At 34.9% G+C, this 19789-nt stretch overlaps 1 protein-coding gene across 1 annotated transcript in view; it reads left to right on the top strand.

Moving 5' to 3' along the window:
- MICAL-like (protein) overlaps positions 1 to 19789 on the top strand; it is a 56173-nt gene that overhangs the window by 14158 nt on the left and 22226 nt on the right. Inside the window, exons 3-4 of the mRNA XM_069119477.1 lie at positions 872 to 1050; positions 2238 to 2326. Coding sequence (XP_068975578.1) covers positions 872 to 1050; positions 2238 to 2326 — 268 coding nt within the window. The remainder of the gene's footprint in view (positions 1 to 871; positions 1051 to 2237; positions 2327 to 19789) is intronic.

Here is a 19789-nt window from a genome sequence, read left to right as displayed (position 1 = left end):
TGACGATCCGGTTATATACGATATGGTTGATAGCGAGACATGTGTCAGGGGTGTATGATCTATTTAGTATTTAGTGCTCAATAATATAAAGATACATTATGCATAAATTTAGTTTCCCTTTTTCAATACTTATTCATTTTTTAAACATATTACTATTATTCATTACTATTCGTAGTAGACTGTATACTGTATAGTATACTGTAGTGCTGTACAGGGTGTAACGGAACATGTAAGAGCCATTTCTCGAGCTGATTGTATATTTAAAAATAATGGGGAAAATTCATATAAACGTGTGCTCAGTCTTTGTATATGAGATACAATGAATTTATCGTGTACGCACCACCTGTTGCAAAAGGTTAAAATGCTAAAGTTCAAAATAGAATAACCATTTCAACAAATTCAGGAAAGATCAGCAGCCATTTAAGTGCAACTGAATCCATGACAAGACGTCTATAGGCTTGACTTGACATGCAATTGAAATGCTTGAAATGATCATCTTCAGCAGCTTCTATAAAGGCAATCAGATAATGCATAATCAAAACAGAAAATTCGTTATATCTCATAAAAGAAGGCAGACAGAGCATACGTTTGTATGAAATTTTTTCGTTGTTTTTACGTTTAATTAGTTTCCGAAGTGGGGCCCATGTGTTCTATAATATCCTGTGTATGAAATAATGCCCAAAATATATGTATTTATCATAAGCTTTTTTATCACTTGACCATTTTCATAGATATTTTATTTGTTATTACTTAATTATTAACACTGAGATTGTAAAGTACTGAAATTGCGCTATGATAATGTTGCTGAACTTACAATAGCGATGTGCTGGAATAATCAATAAAAATAATCTATTCTTTATATTGGTTGCAGTGATTTTGACAGTTTAGACAAGAACGATATATATGGGAACAATGAACTGGCTTTCAGAATTGCAGAGCAACATCTTGGAATACCAGCACTTTTGGATGCAGAAGATATGGCTTCCTGTGCTGTACCTGATCGTTTATCGATACTTACTTACCTTTCACAGTTCTATCAAACTTTCAGTGGTAAGTACGTACAAACAACGACACATACATGCAATCACAGTTGTACAAAATGAGGTATCTATACCAGTCTATCTAAATACTTGACTCGGTTGCACTGGGGAAGCAAACTTATTTGGTTTCAAGGGAGGTTTTTTAATAATTCCATTGTAAACAAAATGTTTAACTTTCCACAAGTTACAAATTTGTGATATTTTCTTAGTTAACGGTAAGTCCAGTATGGACGATAGAGACAAACGTTTACATTAAAAATTAGTTCAAGTATATTTTGTTCTCATCAACGGCACTGTTAAATATTTACAAACTTGACATTTATAAATAAGTACTTTGGAAGCAGTATATTTTTTACATAATAACTAGAATATTTTTCGAAAAAAAAAAAAAAACGGATTCTACTGATTCTTTGAAATGAAATAATCGATAACAGTCGATAACATGGATGGCAATTCGTTTATGAAGTGAACGCTAAAACACTATCTGATACAAAATGTAACTATACAGGCTGTTCGGCTATAGCTGTAAAAAAGTTAAAGAGACGATTCTTAAAGGCAAAATAATACGAAAATAAAGCATAAAAAATTGTGTTTTCGGCTTTGTTTGTAATTATCGTCAATTAAAAATCAGCTGAAATATCCCAGTTTGCGGGCAAACCTCCTTACGTGAGCGAAAGTAGGGCAGTTCCAAGCAGCGAGGAACACAGTGGTCCTCAAATCGAACGAAAAACTCTTTCTCTCTCGGAAATGCCAGAGGGTAGTCCTCGATATTTAACGATATATCGTTACGAATTTCTATGAGTAAGCAGGGTTAATGTTAATTTGTGCGATTTTTTTTTCTTATAAAACACATTTTTCATCAATCGCGCAGGATCGTTTACTTTTTCTTTGAGTTGTATGAGGCAAGCTGGCATCCATTTTTTGTTCCACTTGAGAACCACTGTGTTCCCCGCTGCTTGGACTGCCCCACTTTCGTTCGCGTAAGGTTTGCTCGCACACAGATATTTCAACCGATTTTTAATTTATAATAATGAAAAACAAATCCGAAAACGCAATTTTTTATTCTTGATTTTCATATTATTTTCAAGAATCGCACCTTAAACATTTTTACACGTACCCGTCGAACGCTCTGTATACATACATATTTATGTATATCAACGCGTGTATGGTTAAATGTTCTTTTTTTGAACATTGTAGGTTCATCTCCAGCACGAATTCCAGCGAGTAGAACGACTGAAACCGTAGAGGAAAGAATCACACAAGTGTCTGAATCTCCGAAAGAAAAGGTACAGAAGCCTTTGTTGTACGAAACGTAGAAAATTATTGGATATTTTTTAAATTAATTCCGATTAGATTAAGAGTTTAGCTGTAGGTTTACGAACTCATTTTTTCTTATATGTACAGTAATGAAGTACATTCGGAATTACTTTTACCAATGAATATACAAATATAGGGCATTTGTTATGAATATTATAGAACAAACTAATATATCAATTTTATCGATACGAAAATACTTTATCTAGGAAAAGGAAGATAGGTTTACATTTATAAAAATGACTGGAAATCTCATGAAAATCTTAAAACCTATCTCTGCTCTCTGTTTATGTTCTGCTGTGTAAAATAGTTTCGTATGTTATATGCAATATAATTATTGTAAAGTTCATTGCTAAAGAATTTCGCGAGCACTTGAAATGACATTTAAACAATTGTCTTATATCTTTTTTAAGTTAAGTATTATTTTATTACTCATGTTGTTAATTTAATAAATATTGATATTTCGTATTTAATTCTCAGTTTATTCGTATTAAGTTTAATTTATATTTTTAAAACATTACACATATATTCGAAATTGTCTTAACACTTGACGATTTTATACAGGAGCAAAAAGTTTCGTTATCGTATGCACGTTTCAAAATTTTATAACTGTAGTAAGTCTTTTACTTCTAACATTTTAACGAACAAATGTTAAGCAGTAGAACTCGAATACTACTCAAATAGTAGAACTTTATGATTTTGGTTTAACGCGTATGGTGTGTTACGCGACCAGCGCATCATAGTTTGCCGAAAATCGTACGTCTACAGAAAATATTTGCCGTAACTTTGTTTAACGTCGATAGACGGTCATCGCGTCATCGCGGTTCTACGTACGTACATTCATAAAGAAACGCTAGAACGCCCTTAAGGATTCAGAAGCGGGGTGCATCTTCACGGTCGTAATTAGTGCGATTAAGTGTTTTACTCTTACGTGTGCCATTTATGAATTTACAATTGTGAATCGTATGCTTAAATAGATTTGACTTTATGTAATTTTATATTATTTTACGGAACGTTATGTGACTTTATGTGATCAAATTTGTGTTTGAAAATGTGCGTTTATTTGTAGTATTTAAATACCTTATGATTCTGGATTTTCTATACTTTTTGTCATTATATAAAGTTATGTCTATGAGACTGAATACTGCAACGGATTTTACAATCAACAAATTATGAGAGATTCTTCGCTTTATGGAGTTACAAACATCTGACATCAAGATCATCGTGGATCCATTCGAATCGTGGACGAACACAAGAATAATCGACCGAAGAAGGAAGCATTAATTTGGGAGAAGCAGCGAATGGTACAGATGAATATCAGTTTGATCATAATGAATTTAATCTCTATTCTGACTTATAGGGAGAAATAGAACTATTATGAGAAATAAAACTATAATGCAAATAGATAAAGAGAAAGAGAGACAGAGAAAGAAAGAAACACGATGAAGCACAAATTAGAATTGCTTCACAGTGAAAATGATATCTTATACAGAAAAACGCCCTTTCAAGCGCCAGTTGGGAATATGCGGATTTAACGATAAGTATCAACGGTATTGCTGATTTATCGAAATGATTTTATGAAAATCCTGATTAATTCAAGGCATTAGAGAAACAAGTTCACCTCCTGAGTGAATGTACAATTAAGATAGAAATTCGATAAAAAATTAATCGAATATTCAAAGCTAAAAGGGAGAACAACGACAGAAGAATTATCAAGGAAATTGAAAAATATGTTTTATCAATGGGAAAGCAAACCTGCACTGAAAAAGACATTCGACTCGATACAAACGATATACAGAAATCTAATGTGGAGCAAATCCAGTGGGAAGCAACATCAATCACGACAATTGTACATGTAAAGAAACTACTGATTAATCTCATAGGAAGATTAGATTGTAGTTAAAAGTATTTAAGCAAAAGAACGAATGTGACGCAGTGATGAAACGTTCGATGATTACAATCAGGAAAAAATTATTTTGTAGTACCGCATCCCTGTAACCCCAGGAGACAAAGCAATCGATTATAGGATCAGATCAACTTACGAACCGAAGTACGGGTATAAAGCATTAATTCGAGAATAAACTCTTGAATTTAAATGATAAATCGATGAATCGATGAATTAACTGATAGATTCTTGAATTATGCAGAATAATCACAGAATAAACAACTTCCGATCCTTTTGTTTAAACACTATGGTCATAACTACATTTATCTGGAAGTTATTTTTTTGAGTTTGTTACTAAATAGAAGGTTAAAGAAAGCTCAAAGATGGTCTTTAGAATGTTCTATTCTAAAGATTATTTTTTCAACAATAATAATTATATTTTTTTGTTATTTTGTCATCATCGGTCACTCAACCGAGTTAAGCGAAATTATGCATTTAAATGTTACTGTTGTCTCAAAGAGTGCGATTATACAATAGAATTTTCATTATCCGAATACCTATACTATCCGAACATTCCGTTATCCAAATGTATCTGCTGTCCATATCACATAATAATTTAAAATTTTGAACAGCAATAATAAACATCATCGTCACAAATATGAGAGTGCAGAAACATAATGTCACTCAGTGGGTTAAAATGGTTAGTGTCAGCCCTGCCGAATGCTAGTCAGATAACGGTGCTTATTACCCTACCTACATGCGACGTGGTCTATGCGACATGACGTCGTATCATCAATCATATGTGCGAATTTCCTGCGTATTAATTAAGAAGATATCGGGCTCCTTATTGTCACCCGAAACTATGAATTAGCAAATTCGTCAGCTGAAACTATAACATTCTCGATTCTTAGAATTCGTTGCCAAGTTTGAACTCGTGGCTATCGGCTTGATATAGACCGATGCCTTTTAAGAAACATTGATGCTTGCTATTACCTCTATAAAACACGTAACGCTAACAAATATTTACCGAAGTTGAGAAAATTTATAAACAGAAAACTCGATAATACTCGATAATAATTATATTATTATACTATTATACCAGAAATTGCTGCTATGTTACATAGAATAGCCGATCGTGGAAAATACAATAACGGTCAGAGTAACTTTAATCACATGAAAACGAAAGTCAAACAAATTTTAAATGCCAAACACAGACATCAAACCTTTCCGAGGTTAATGCAGGGTGTATCGGCTGAAGGAGGAGATCATTATCTAAAAATGTCCTTTCTTCTTCACCACATGAAAAATGTTTATGGCACAATTTTTTAAATTCCGGTATCAATAGAGCAATATCCTAGGAGACACATATTTTCGTAAGATTCCTTTCATTTAGTTTTTTAAAGGTCATTGGTATTTTTTATCCGGGAAACGTGCATTTTTTTCGATTGCATCTTGTAGCGGATGAAAAATGCATTTGAGTATGACTAAATCATGACCTTGAAAACTAAAAATGTGATGAACTTGCAAGACAATGCTAGGATAGTATGTAAACTTACTGCTTATGTTATAACTGTCTAAAGTGATATCCGTCGGCAGCTACAAATTTTCTCACACGAATAAGTATTGTTTTTGATGGAATATGAACACAAGTACTAATTATGCAATTCACCATGTTCTCTATTCTCTCTCTGGTTCATAAAGTTTACAGAAGAAATCTTGATTTTCAAATATATAGGAATTCTATAAGTTCGCGTAATAAAATTTTAGTTATTATTATTTACTGTTTAACCTTTTTGGGCCTATTTTGACCGAGGACTATAAATTAAAAATTCTCAAATCCTTGAATTGGACATAATGGAACTGGTGCTGGATAGCTGGTCAATAACTTCGCCAGACCTGGATACATTAGATTTTTTCTTTGGGGAAAACTAAAGGAAGAAATTTACCAACAGCAGCCTACCACTCCAGAAAACATGATGAATCGCATAATTAATGCTTGTGCTGCTACTCTACCAGAAACAATAAAGTGCATCACAATCTGTAATTGTTCGTGTTAGAAAGTATCACTGCCAACGAACGTCAGTTTTGGACATTTATAACATAAGCAATAAATTTACATATCACTCTAGCATAGCCTGACAAGTTCTAGGTCATGATGCAGACATAACAGACATACTTAAAGTATATTTTTGGTGAAGTTGTCGAATAGTTAACGCTTTATTGATTTCTATGCCTTAAAAATATCTTGTCAAGGTCATTATCCTGAATAATTTTTTCATATACGTATGTAAGGTGATCGATTTTAGTTTTCCAGTTATCCATAAAAGTATGTTTGGTATCATATGTCTGCGTATTTTCTTTCTATATTTTATAAAGTTAATATTATAAAAAAATAAATAATAAATAATAAATATATTTTATGAAATTGCCCAAATCATATCTGATGTTGATGTCATCGCATCATTATCGATATTCTTATGTAATACTTCTTCAAATTTGTCTATTTCTTCAAAAAATACATCAATTCATTTACAAATTCATTTACACTGCCACCACTTCAATAGCCTCTTAACCCTATATGCTGCTTTTTATTTGAAATTCAAGGACTGGAATATTTGTTATATTTTCCATCCTTATGTATCATTATGGCATACTTTTGTATATAACTAGAAAGCTAAAACCGACCATCCCATATATGCTTAGGAAGAAGTTCAGAATGATGTCCTTGATAACATATTTAAATTTGTATCGAATTTAGTGAGGTGGTAACTATTCGGTAACTTGACTTTCGGTATTTTTCCACCCACTATAAGATGCAATAGAACAAAATCTACGCTTCCAGATAAAAAGTATCAATGGTTTTGAAAAAATGTTAATGACCCGATAAAGAAATTTGTCTTCTAGGGTATTCCTCCATTGGAACCATTTAAATTGTGCCGTAAATATTTTTCAAGTCCTGAGAAACAAAGGAGATATTTAGGTGGCGACGTCTTTCAGCTGTATATTACTTTATTATCTTGAATTTCTATTTATACTTTTATTTATTACAATAATAATAATTCATTTTTTACATACATAGTTTATACATCATTATTAAAAAGATTATGTATATTTAGGTATATTTAGGTAAAGTGTTTCTATAGAAAGTCGTTAATTGCAATTTACTTATACATTGCACTGGAATATTAAAATAGGAATTTTGATGCTTGCAAATGTGGTGTTGTTACTGTTTGTTACCATTCGGTTCATTGTTGCGTGCGAATGTAAATCATTTAAATGCAAAAAGTCCTTTATATTTTTACACATGATACATGTATATACAGCTTTAGTCTTATTCTTATTCAGTGTTGTTTTTAATTGTAGAAGAGAAAGTTGACGTCAACGACTAAATAATCGTCGCTGGTATGAGCACGGTAACTTTACCGTCCCATTAACGCAATCTGTAGTACAATACATTATTAATATATTCTGAGTTAGGAAATAGCTAAACGATCGAACATGCGGATTGAATAATATCCATTTCTACTGCATTCACATTTTACGAACGATAATTAATTTTAAGAGATCATCAAGAACTGAACATTGTTCATACAATATATAATTAATGGCGATTTATTATAAGTTTGAACGAATTCAGAAATAATTTCAAGTAAATTTTTGTCAGATTTATCAAGGCTATAGCAGGTTACCTTTAAATCCTCGCTTTAAATCGTTTTCATAGACAGAATTTCACTGACGCCGTGTTAGCCGACAATGTTTATGTACCGACATGTTGAAATCACCGACGATCGTTTCACGAGTCTACAAGTTCTTGTTTCCGAGATGGTTCTTTACAGAGCTTTAAAGTATTGTTTGTACAGAAAAAATTTTCACATCAAGCCTGCATGCAGACTAACGATATGAGTTAATATGAGCGATCTTAATTTGATTGAATATTTAATTTGATATGATTTGAATATGAGTAATTTTAATTTTGTTAATCTTAGATCTGAATGTAAACGCTGCGGTATGAATGATTAGCCCGCTTACCTCCGTGTTATTGAAAATACCTTGCCGGCAAACCCAAAGTCATTCTGCAAATTTGTCAATTCGTACTGATTTAACTAACCTATCTTTGCATGTATGAATTGGCAAGATGAATTGCAACTGTTGACTTTGACTAGGCTATCGTAGATTATTTGTCTAACTTTTAGAATAAGTGTAAACTATTCCCTGTTGACTTTCACAATATTATGATATTTCAATGAGCTCCATCAAGCTCCATTTAACTGACTCGATGATCAGTATAGGCAATGTTTTTCCTCCTCCTGCTTTAGTCAGAAATCTATTAGTGCTAAAATCTTTCTGTCAAAATGAAGGTTCAGCCTAATTACTTCTATACTTGAATCACGTGAGAAAACTAGGGTTATCGACTTCAGACCAATATCCATAATTAATAAATTTTATATATTCGCTAAGGTTTTTACGAAAATTATCTCCATTAAATTAACATCGATCATCAAAAATCACATATCTATTCAACAGCTTATGTTTATTCCGGACAAGTCCACGTTTACCAACCTCAACATTTCCAGTAGTTATACAATGCATACATATCGAACAGTAAACAACGAACAGTAAAATGTGGTGTACACTAACTTCAGGAAGGCATTCCTCAGGGCTCTTTTAGGCCCTTTTTTAACCCCATTATTATTCATAATCTTCATTATCGATTATCTTAAATTGTTTATAAGAATAAGAGGCTTCTCTGTTATAATATTTATAACAAACCTTGTGTACCTTAATAGACTCAAATATTGAAAAATTACCATATGCTGGCGCATTGTGTCATACCAGCGATGTTACGTCGCGTGAAATGGTCCGTGCGACGTCCTTCAGTGTCTGACCGTCAAGGCCCAAGCCCCGTTCGACAGACCCTCGATAAACCTAAGGCCCCACCATAAACCGAGTCTTATTAGTTTGCAGGAACCTTTAACCCTACAAGTATTTTCGGTTTATAACTGGTATTTAAAACAGTCCTTATTGCAAGTTCTTACAAATTACGGAGAAAGCATATGGGTGTCTAACGGAAAAGCCGGTTTTTCTCATGCACAAGGTCACCCCCGAGCCACGTCGGTAGGAGGCTTCCTCCTAACGAAAAGTCCTAACGAAAAGTGTGAACAACGAATCCACGTCCTTAGTTCAAAAGACACACCCACTTCGAGCTATCTTCCGTAATCACATACGAACGAACTTCACTTATTCTTCATCGTTAGAATAGTCAATATGTCATTACCGGGTTTCTATCCTTAAATCAACCACTTACTTAACTTATACATACTCATCAGTGTACCTCTTAAGTGTTGGAAATATAAATTTTATAACCCTGTTAATCACAGCGTTATACCACCTCAACTGCCCCTATTATCTCAACGGAAATCAGGGGATCGATTTATTCGCGCCGTCGATTATTATAATCGTAACGGGAATTTACGACTCCCGTTGACGCGTTTCCTCGCGATTGCGTCTCCCCGCGATTGGTCGAAAATACAAGTGATATGATAAGCAATAATAATTCTCCGTCCTGAGAGACGCCATCCTGCCATCGGTCAACAGTGACCGATTTGCGTTTATTATAATGGTTAGTTATCATACACTAAACATATTACAAATATCACCATTGATGCAAACTAGTTACTTGGATTTATCTTCATCAGATTTTATAAGGACTTGAGAAACCCTCTAACGCTGAAAACTCTGTACAATTGTTAGGTTAGATCCCACGTAGAGTACACGCTAGTGTTATATGGTTCCTGCATCCTAAACGTTAAATTAAATTAAATATTATGTTCAGCTTATTAAAAGATCACAACTTAGATTCCTACATTCTGTGTTACGTTCCCTAAGTTACCTTATTCACAGCTGTGATTACAACTACCACACTGTCTGTATTCCATAGACACTACAATTGACACTCGAGGACCGCAGAAAGTTGGCTGACATCTTAATTCTTTTCAAATTATGAATGACTTAGTAGTCTGTTCCTCGCTACATCAACTGGTCAATCTCTATGCACAAACAATCTGCTTTACGCAATACACATGTTTTCCATATTGAAATTTTTAATAATGATATTAGGTTTGAGGTGGAAATATAGTTGTGGGTGATAGTGCTACTGCTGGTGTAAAGGCCGAGATAGGTTCTGCTGCTGGTGTAGATGTCGCTGCTGGGAGGGAGGGGGGGGTACTGCTGCTTTTCTTCTTAATTAGATGTTATGGAAAGGAAAATCGGACTACGATCGCCGCGATTTGTACCCAGGTCCCGAACGTTCGTAACTTAAGACGCTAACCACTACTTTTTTAATGACGTTTATTTAACCCAAGATATAATTAATTACATTTTGGTATTCATAATAAACTGTGAATTTTGGTAATGATGTGTTGGGCAAAAGTACCGATACGCGACGGTACGACATAGCCATACTATATTATGTGTCAGCGCTTTACATGTTTTGTGTTTAATATAATTTTTGGGTTTAAGCCGCTGGGGAGCGGAGCTTTTATGTAATTTTGTTTTTGGTTGATTTTTCTGTCCTGAAAAACTTGGTCGCAAAACAGGACGCTTCGGTAGTCTACTTTTTGGGTGCTGTATAACTTTGGGGAGAGGCGGGATGATAGGAAGGGGGAGGGAGATGTTAAATAGGTTTATTTACAATATTTACAATATTTACAATGATTACACCTGTGTTATACAGGAGCAGAATTGAGTTCTGTCGGTTTAATGATTTTCTCTATTATTTTATTATGGATTCGGTATCCACTAATATTTTCTTGTGTTTTTTCTATGTTTGTCTTTAGTGTCTTTTAGAGGGAGAGTCATGTTGTATCTCCATCTAGTGTCTGCGGTTTGCCCGTTTAAATTTTTTTCGTAGAGTATAGTTTTGGTCCCTATTTTTCTTTTTATGTGATAAATTATTGGAATGTTATTTTAGTCTTGGAGGTAGTTTTTTTTGTCTAGGAAAGCTTCTGGGGGGATGTAGCCTGTTGCCAGAGTGTTTTTGTAATATGCATCATTTGGGAATAAGCTATTTTCTTTTATTTTTATCGCTTGCGCGAAGTGGTTTCTTATTAATTTTAAGATGTGACAGTCTATGCGGTGAATGTTGGCTAGATCGTAGATTATTTTGTTTTTAACATATTTTTTGAATCCGCTGTGTTCGGATCTGTAAGTACTCAAGCAAGCTCTGATGCATTTTCTTTCGAATATGCGAATTTTTTCCATTTGGGAGGCTGATATGTTGTACCAGATTGGGCAGCCGTAGGTTATGATCGGTCTGATTAGTGCTTGGTAGCACAGCATTTTTACTTTGCTGTTAAGATGTTTGGAGTAGAATAATCTTTTTGTGTGCCAGAATGCTTTTCTGGCTTTGGAGAGTTGTATTTCGATGTGCTGCTTATAGTTTAATTTTTCGTCTATATTTATGCCTAGGTATTTTACACAGTTTTTGTGTGGTATGAGCTCCCCTTCGTTTGCTTTTTCCCTTAGTTGAAATTTTGTACCGTGTTCTCTTTCTATTGGGCCGATTTTGCTTGATTTGGGTCTAAACAGTATGGTTTCGCATTTGCTTGCGTTGGTTTTTAGTTTCCATGTGTTGTAGTAATCGTTAATTTTCTCAAAAAGTTCTTGCAGTTCCGTTTTTATTGTTTTGGTTTTGCGGCCTGTTACGTACATGATTAGGTCATCTGCGAAGGCTATGGAGAAGACGCTAACCACTACGCTGCCGTCGTGCGACACTAGTTGGTGTCGAGTGCCGCCATAGATTTATCGATTCGATCACCAGAATATGCAGTTATGCGAATAATATCGCTGACAGAGTTGATCTCATTTCTGGATCAATCAATAAACGTAAATGAGCGATTATGAAATTGATCTACCCTTAATTCCTTAGCCTACTATATCGTGTGAGAGACGTGGTACGTCGATCGGGCCAAACATAAACAACACGTGTGAGGGACGTGGTACGTCAATGTTATTGATTCATTATTTACTTCAAGATAATAAATCTTTCTTGTTCAATGATTAATTGGTACTAAATATTTATCAAACATGTTGCAAAATAAAATTAGTTGTATCTTACATGCATTTACATATCAAAAGACATGTGCAATTTGCACAACTTCAAAGGCTCAGGCAAACAGTGAAATGGCTCGACGTATGACTGACCTCGTTGCTGTTTATGGCACGTGTTACTGAAACTTAAATCGTAAGGCAAAGGGTTAAACATTACTGTGCACACTCTTCAGCCTGTACTTTTATATCTATATATTCTTAGATTAGTTTTCTGCCCTTCTTTATATGCTTTGTAACATAGAACTTTGCTCTGGAACTTTAGGTTCTGTTAACTAAATAAATAATATAAAATAAAGATGAAATTTTAATGACAATTATTTCGAGAAACAACGTTCGACATTTCAAGATGATCATATTCTACATCTTTATCTACGTATTCATTTTCGTGCTTAAAAGGCAAAGATATATAATAATTTTCGGCAAAAGACCATGTCGGCGAAATGATAGTCGATGGAACGATCGTCGGTGACTTTGAGTCGTCGGAGTAGCGGTGAACTTGGTGTAGGTGAAACGGTATCGATGAAATTATTGCCGATGATTTAGAGGTAACCCTATATAACCCAACTATACATACAGAATAGGACTAAAAGAGGATTCACAACTTCCAGGGTAGATAGTACTTGCCAAATGATGTAAAAAAGTTCGAATAAATATGGGTGGAAAAATCAACAGTAAAGATTAGTAACGTGAATACATTCATCAAGTTTGAGTTTACAGATGAAATTTTTTATTATGCCATGAATACGTTTTTACTTGCCTTACTATATATTTTTATTCTCCAGGAGGAAAGCTTGGACTTAATGGGACAATATAAACCTGAAATATTCTGCTAGAAGGTAATTTTGTTTCGTCGTTTATCGTTATGCATGTGTTTATTTTCTTCTCTAGATAGATATTTTCAAATCCTTACATTTCTTTGCATGAAAACAATTTATATTATACAATTTTTATATTTGAGACTAAAGTTCTTGGAGGATTTGAAATTGTAATGACATTCTTACTCACCTGCTATCTTTTTAATTAAGATTTATAAAATGATAATAGATACTTCGATTCTAGAAAATAATATCACCTCAACGTCCTTCATTTTCTGTCTCGCAGAGATGGGCTCTTTTTATTATAACTAAATATCCATTTATTTCTCATTCGAGCGGCTGACGGAATATAGTCTCGGTCCTCTCTTCACTGTTAGAGACCAGAGGCCATCCTTTTTATTGAGGTTATGTCGGTCGTCGTCTCATACGCTTTGTGTTCTTATTCACGCATGACATTTAAGCAGCTGCCTACGAACCCCAAACTTTCTTCCTGCGTAGATGACGCCACTTCAAATAAGAGATGATTGGCGTCGTCCCACCTAGGAATGCAGCTATGATAACCGACCTAAAGCATTCGGCATTCGGCATTAGACTTTCTACACCGACTTTGCGTCGGCTTATTGTTTCCCAACGGTTGGTTCCCATCAATTTTGGCAAACAATAGCAGTATATATACTTCCAAGGAACTTCAAAATGAAACTCAATTTGTGACAATCGAGTCAATGTATATATGTAGCCTTACTATTCTAATTACTCTATTCCAAATTTGCTAAATAAAATTACTCTACGAAATACAACGAGTGTCTTTCACTTAATAACAATGTGTCGTATTAAATGCATGTCACTTCAGAAACGATGTGTGACGGATGAGATATCATTTATAAGCAAAAGATACAAATAAAAATATTGACAATTGAGGCATATTCACTATCTAATTTATTCCAAATATATACTAATATTGGCACGACTAATAATGTACAAAGGAAGTAAGAGGTCACGCAAAGCAATAATTCGTGAAGATCGAATTCTGTACCATATTTTGAAAGCTGATCATCACGAAATTCTTGAACAAATTCGTAGTATTGAAGTTGAGCTGTATAAACATTACGGACAATATTAAATTTATTCGACTTATTACATTATAAATTTAATTTAACTACATTTTTCAAATCACAATAAAAGAAACCATGTCTGAAATTTACTGGAATATTGGATTTTGGAAAATTGATCGATAGTCGTTTCCCCACGTGAAACGAAATTCAATGTCCGACAATGGTCTAATGATGGAATTTTCTACAAAATCTATACAACAAAAGCCAATTATAAGAGGTTCGAAAAACTCGATAAGACAGTAAAATAGAATTATACAGGGCATCCTGAAATTTAGTGTACAAATTTTACCAGTGTGTTCTATAGGTGAAAGTAAGAATAAAATGTTACGCAGTAAAAAGTCCAAAAATGCTTCATTAAAAACCTATAAAGAAAATATAAAATGTAAAGCTACATATATACTATAAGTACTTATTTATTTATTTAATTATTATTATATACTTATTGTATATTTATGGGTACAACTTCTATGGTACAAAGAAGAAAGGAAGTTACGATAATGAATAATGGATCTATAACAAAGAAAAAAAAACGAAAATAAAAGAATATAAATAAGAAAAAAGACAGACGAAGAGAATTAAACTATAATAACAAGTTAAGAATTAAATAATTGTAACTGATCGCCTTAACTTATAGCAAGAGCCAGAGAAGAGATCAACTCGTTCGGAGATACTATTTGCATAGTTGCATATTGTTATAACGGAAAAAACGCCACCATAGTGTGGGAATCGCTGTGAGAATCCACAGGCGATCAGTAAATTCATCGTCTTGGAAGAATTCTGTCGCCCTCATCCAATATTTAGCTGGCCGTCAATTGGATTCTATTTTCTGTATATGTATATCATCAGGAGCTGCGATTAAACTCACCAAAAACTAGTTTGTACTAACGTAAAAATTTGTAGTAATATTACAGCCTACTAGCCTAAACTAAAACCAATTTCGTTAACCTACAAATTACACGATATGATCGATTGTTTTACGTTGGTATCCCTCTGCAGCCAGTATAGCGATGAAGAAAGTATAAGTGAGAATACTCCGGCCACATTGGAAACGTCAGTTCTGCCCGAGCAGCCGAGCTAAACGGACGTGTAAAACAGTGCTTCGGAGAAAGTGCGGCAAGTGGGGAAAAGAAAGTTACGAGCGACAACGCCCATAGCCAAGAAATCCGTGTCCTCTACTAAGAAGATTATTATTAAATCTAAAATGCAACAACACATTCCACCGATAAAAATAATAAGTAAAGATGAAACATACTACATAAACAAAGCTACAAACATATCAAAACCAAGCCAGTCACTAAACGAAGAACAGGAGTGCTCAGCTACAAACGAAATTGAAATAGAACCAATACAAAACAATGACGAGAATAAAACCAATAACGAACTAACCCACCAGGATGAAAGCTGGAAGGTGGCAAGTTACAATAAAAAACGCAAAATAACACCAAACACAAACGTTAGGAAAGCTATAGAAGCAGAAAAGCAACAATGGCTACAAGAAATTACACTCCGAAACTCCTTCAGCGCACTACCAGAAGAGAAAGAAACAGACCCAGCAGGAAAACCAATCACCCACATCGCCAAACCACCACCAATTTACATTGAAGCCCAAATAATAGACCCCCTCATTGAACTACTGAACAACACGGCAGGAAAAGAAAATTACAGTATAAAACAATTAAAACAAAACCAGGTAAAAGTACAAACGAACACCCCAGAAACTTTCAGAAAAGTGACAAAAGCACTAAAAGAAAAAAACGCCGGGTATCACACTTACCAGCTCAAAACTGATAAAAGTTACAAAGCAGTAATCAGAGGATTACACGCAAAAACAAATACAAATAACATATGCGAGGAGCTAGCTAAAATTGGACATCAGGTAAGAGCAATAAACAACATAACCAGGCACGATACTGAACAACCATTACCGCTATTCCTAATAGAACTCGAACCTAAAAATAATAACAAAGAAATTTTTGAAATTAAAAAGGTCCTAAACACAATAGTAACAGTGGAGCCACGTAGACATAAAAAAGACAAACCGCAATGCATACGGTGTCAGTAATATGGACACACAAAAAATTACTGCAACAGAAACCCGGCGTGTGTCAAATGCGCAGAAAAGCACCTAACAATGAATTGTCCGTACATAGGAAAAATAAATGAAGTAAAATGCTACAACTGCAATGGAAACCACCCAGCTAGCTGCAAAGGCTGTGTAGTCAGAAAACAACTGCAACGTAAACTGTTTCCGCCGCTTCGAAACAGGACACACAATGACTTTGACGCGCAGCAGGATAGCACAGAAACTGAGACAACACCAAATCTACAGCACGTAATGAACAATAACCACAGTAACACCAACACCGTTGGTAGTCGAAGCTACGCGCAAATAGTCAACCAATCGTCACCCTTAGACAGCCAAAATCAGAACAATAACAGCAACGACACTACAGAAATGAAGAAACTGCTCAAACAATCCATCAAAAACACCGAAATGCTAACAAAAATGATAAGCGAACAAAACGCAGTTCTTAGACAGCAAACGCAACAAATCACAGTCATGTTACAACTTCTTACAAACATGCTAAGCAAAAAATAAAAACGGACACGCTGAAAATAGCAGCCTGGAACTCAAACGGCCTACAACAACGGGCCCTAGAAACTAAAACATTCCTGTATAACAACAATATCGACATATTACTTGTTTCAGAAACACACTTCACTACTATACCATATATGATACCAAACACCCCCCAGGAAAAGCGCACGGAGGAACCGCAGTGATAATAAGAAACGATATCAAACATCACTTACATACCCAAGCAACCACCGTTACAGTACAAACTAGCAGCAACCACTTCCAGTTGTCAGCAGTATATGTACCACCGCGACACAAAATGACAACACAAATGTGGGAAGAGTACTTTCAACACTTAGGTGACAAGTATATCGCAGCGGGAGACTACAATGCAAAGCACACGCTATGGGGATCAAGAATTATCACACCTCGAGGTAGAACCCTGGAAAAATACATTAGAAACAACAACCTCAATGTATTATCCACAGGAAGACCGACATACTGGCCGACAGACCTGAGCAAAATTCCTGACCTACTCAATTCTGCAGTTACAAAGGGACTAAACGCAAATAAACTAAAAATAACACCCAGCCTCGAGCTTAGCTCCGATCATACACCCATAATAATTACATACAGAAACAAACTAATACTTTATAGCAATCCAGAGACACTATGCAACAAAACCAATAAATGGCAAATTTTTAAAGAAATAATCGAGAGCAAAACCAACTGCAACATCCCATTGAAAACACCCGAACACATCGAACAGGCAGTAACAACACTTACAGAAACTATTCAGGAAGCAGCATGGACAACCACCATACCTGAATCAACAAATAGACAAACAAAAATAATTCCACCAGACATCCTCGAAAAAATCAGAGAAAAAAGAAAAGCGAAAGCAAAATGGCAAAAACATAGAACAAAAGAAAACAAAAAACACGTAAATAAACTTGCAAAGGAAATAAAAAACAAAATAAAAGAACACAACAACAACGAGTTCACAAAATTCATAGAGTCACTATCCGCACATGAGAACACCAACTACTCCCTATGGAAAGCCACGAAAAAAATAAAGAAGGCAATGAAACTAGTCCCAGCAATCAGAAATGCAGACACATGGGCAAGAAGCAACAAAGAGCAAGTTGAAGAATTTTCCAACCACCTTTACAACACATTTACACCACATAATATCAACAACAGCAACCCCAAATGCCATACGGACGAGAATGCGCAAACCACTAGTACCTCAACTGACAAACACTACACCATACCTAAAACAACAGCACAAGAAATTAGAAACATAATGGAGAAAACAAAAAATAATAAAGCACCAAGAATCGATTTAATCAATGGTAAAATCTTGAAAAACCTTCCGCCAAAAGCGATAAGACTAATGACAATAATATTCAATGCAATACTAAGAATCCAATACTTTCCTAAACTATGGAAACTAGCACAGATCATAATGCTACCTAAACCAGGCAAAGACCCACACCAAACAGCATCATACAGACCAATTTCACTACTTCCTGTGTTTTCCAAAATACTAGAGAAAATAATATACGACCGCATAAAACCAATAACAGAGAAGGAAAAATTAGTACCAGATCACCAATTTGGATTCAGAAACAACCACTCCACTATAGAGCAAATACACAGGCTCATTAACGAAATAATACTAGCATTAGAAAACAAACAATACTGCACAGCCCTCTTTATGAACATAGAGAAAGCATTTGATAAAATAAACCACGAAAGCCTACTAGCAATCAGGAAACAATTCCCGGAGCAAATATACCAATTAATAAAATCTTACTTAAGCAGCAGAATCTTCGTAATAAAAATCAAGGACACATACTCTGAAGTTAAAGACATCAAGGCAGGTGTTCCGCGAGGAAGCGTCTGAGGACCAATACTATACACACTATACACGGTCAACATACCAACAACTGCCAATAGCAAAATACTGACATTCGCGGACGACACAGCTGTACTAGTCGGGCACACTAACCCAGAAACAGCAGTCAAATTACTACAAGAATATATCACAAAAATAGAAAAGTGGCTGCAAGATAAACAAATAAAAGCAAACCCCGATAAATGCAATCATATTACATTCACACTGCGAAAATAGACACCACCAAATATCCTACTGAACGGCACGCGCATACCACAAACAAGGCAAGTCAAATACCTCGGACTCCACCTAGAAACACAACTCACATGGAAACAACATATTAAATCAATAATAGACAAAATACAGACAACAAGGAGACAAATGCATTGGCTAACAAGTCGAAAATCCAAATTAAGCATAAAAAATAAATTAAAAATATACAAAACGATCATAAGACCAATCTAAACGTACGGAATACCACTATGGGGGACAGCAGCAATGAGCCATATAAACAAAATAGAGACAATACAAGCTAAAATTCTTAGAACAATAGTAAACGCACCATGGTACGTCAGAAACGAAGATATACGGAAAGACCTTGGAATACCAACGGTCAAGGAGGAGATTAGCAGATACGCAAAAAGGTACAGAGAAAGAATAGGAACACACCCAAACCGGTTAGCTGTGGAAACGATCAACACCTCAAACATGGATAGAAGACTGGAAAGGAAACACCCAGCAGACCTCACAAAGGACACAACCTAACAAACGCGAAGATGGTATCCCGCTTGGGGTAGCCACCCACATGATAATCAAACAGCTAAACAATTCTATCTAATGTCCAAACTGGACAAATTGTGAATGTAAAGAATAAAAAAAAAAGCATTGGAAAAGTTATTACCTGTAGGCCTTAAATGATGTTAGAGCGAAATTGCGAACACGTGTAAAATACATCTGACTCAACCGCCACCCATGTGCAGCCAGTAACTCCACCAACTCGACTCACTGGAGGAAGCATGGATTTCTGCCATTTGGC

Source organism: Bombus flavifrons, chromosome 9 (assembly GCF_040668555.2).
Source record: "Bombus flavifrons isolate JBK064 chromosome 9, iyBomFlav1_principal, whole genome shotgun sequence".
NCBI lineage: Eukaryota > Metazoa > Arthropoda > Insecta > Hymenoptera > Apidae > Bombus > Bombus flavifrons.
Note: the sequence above shows the minus strand (reverse complement) of the source record. Positions and strands in the feature narration are given on the sequence as shown.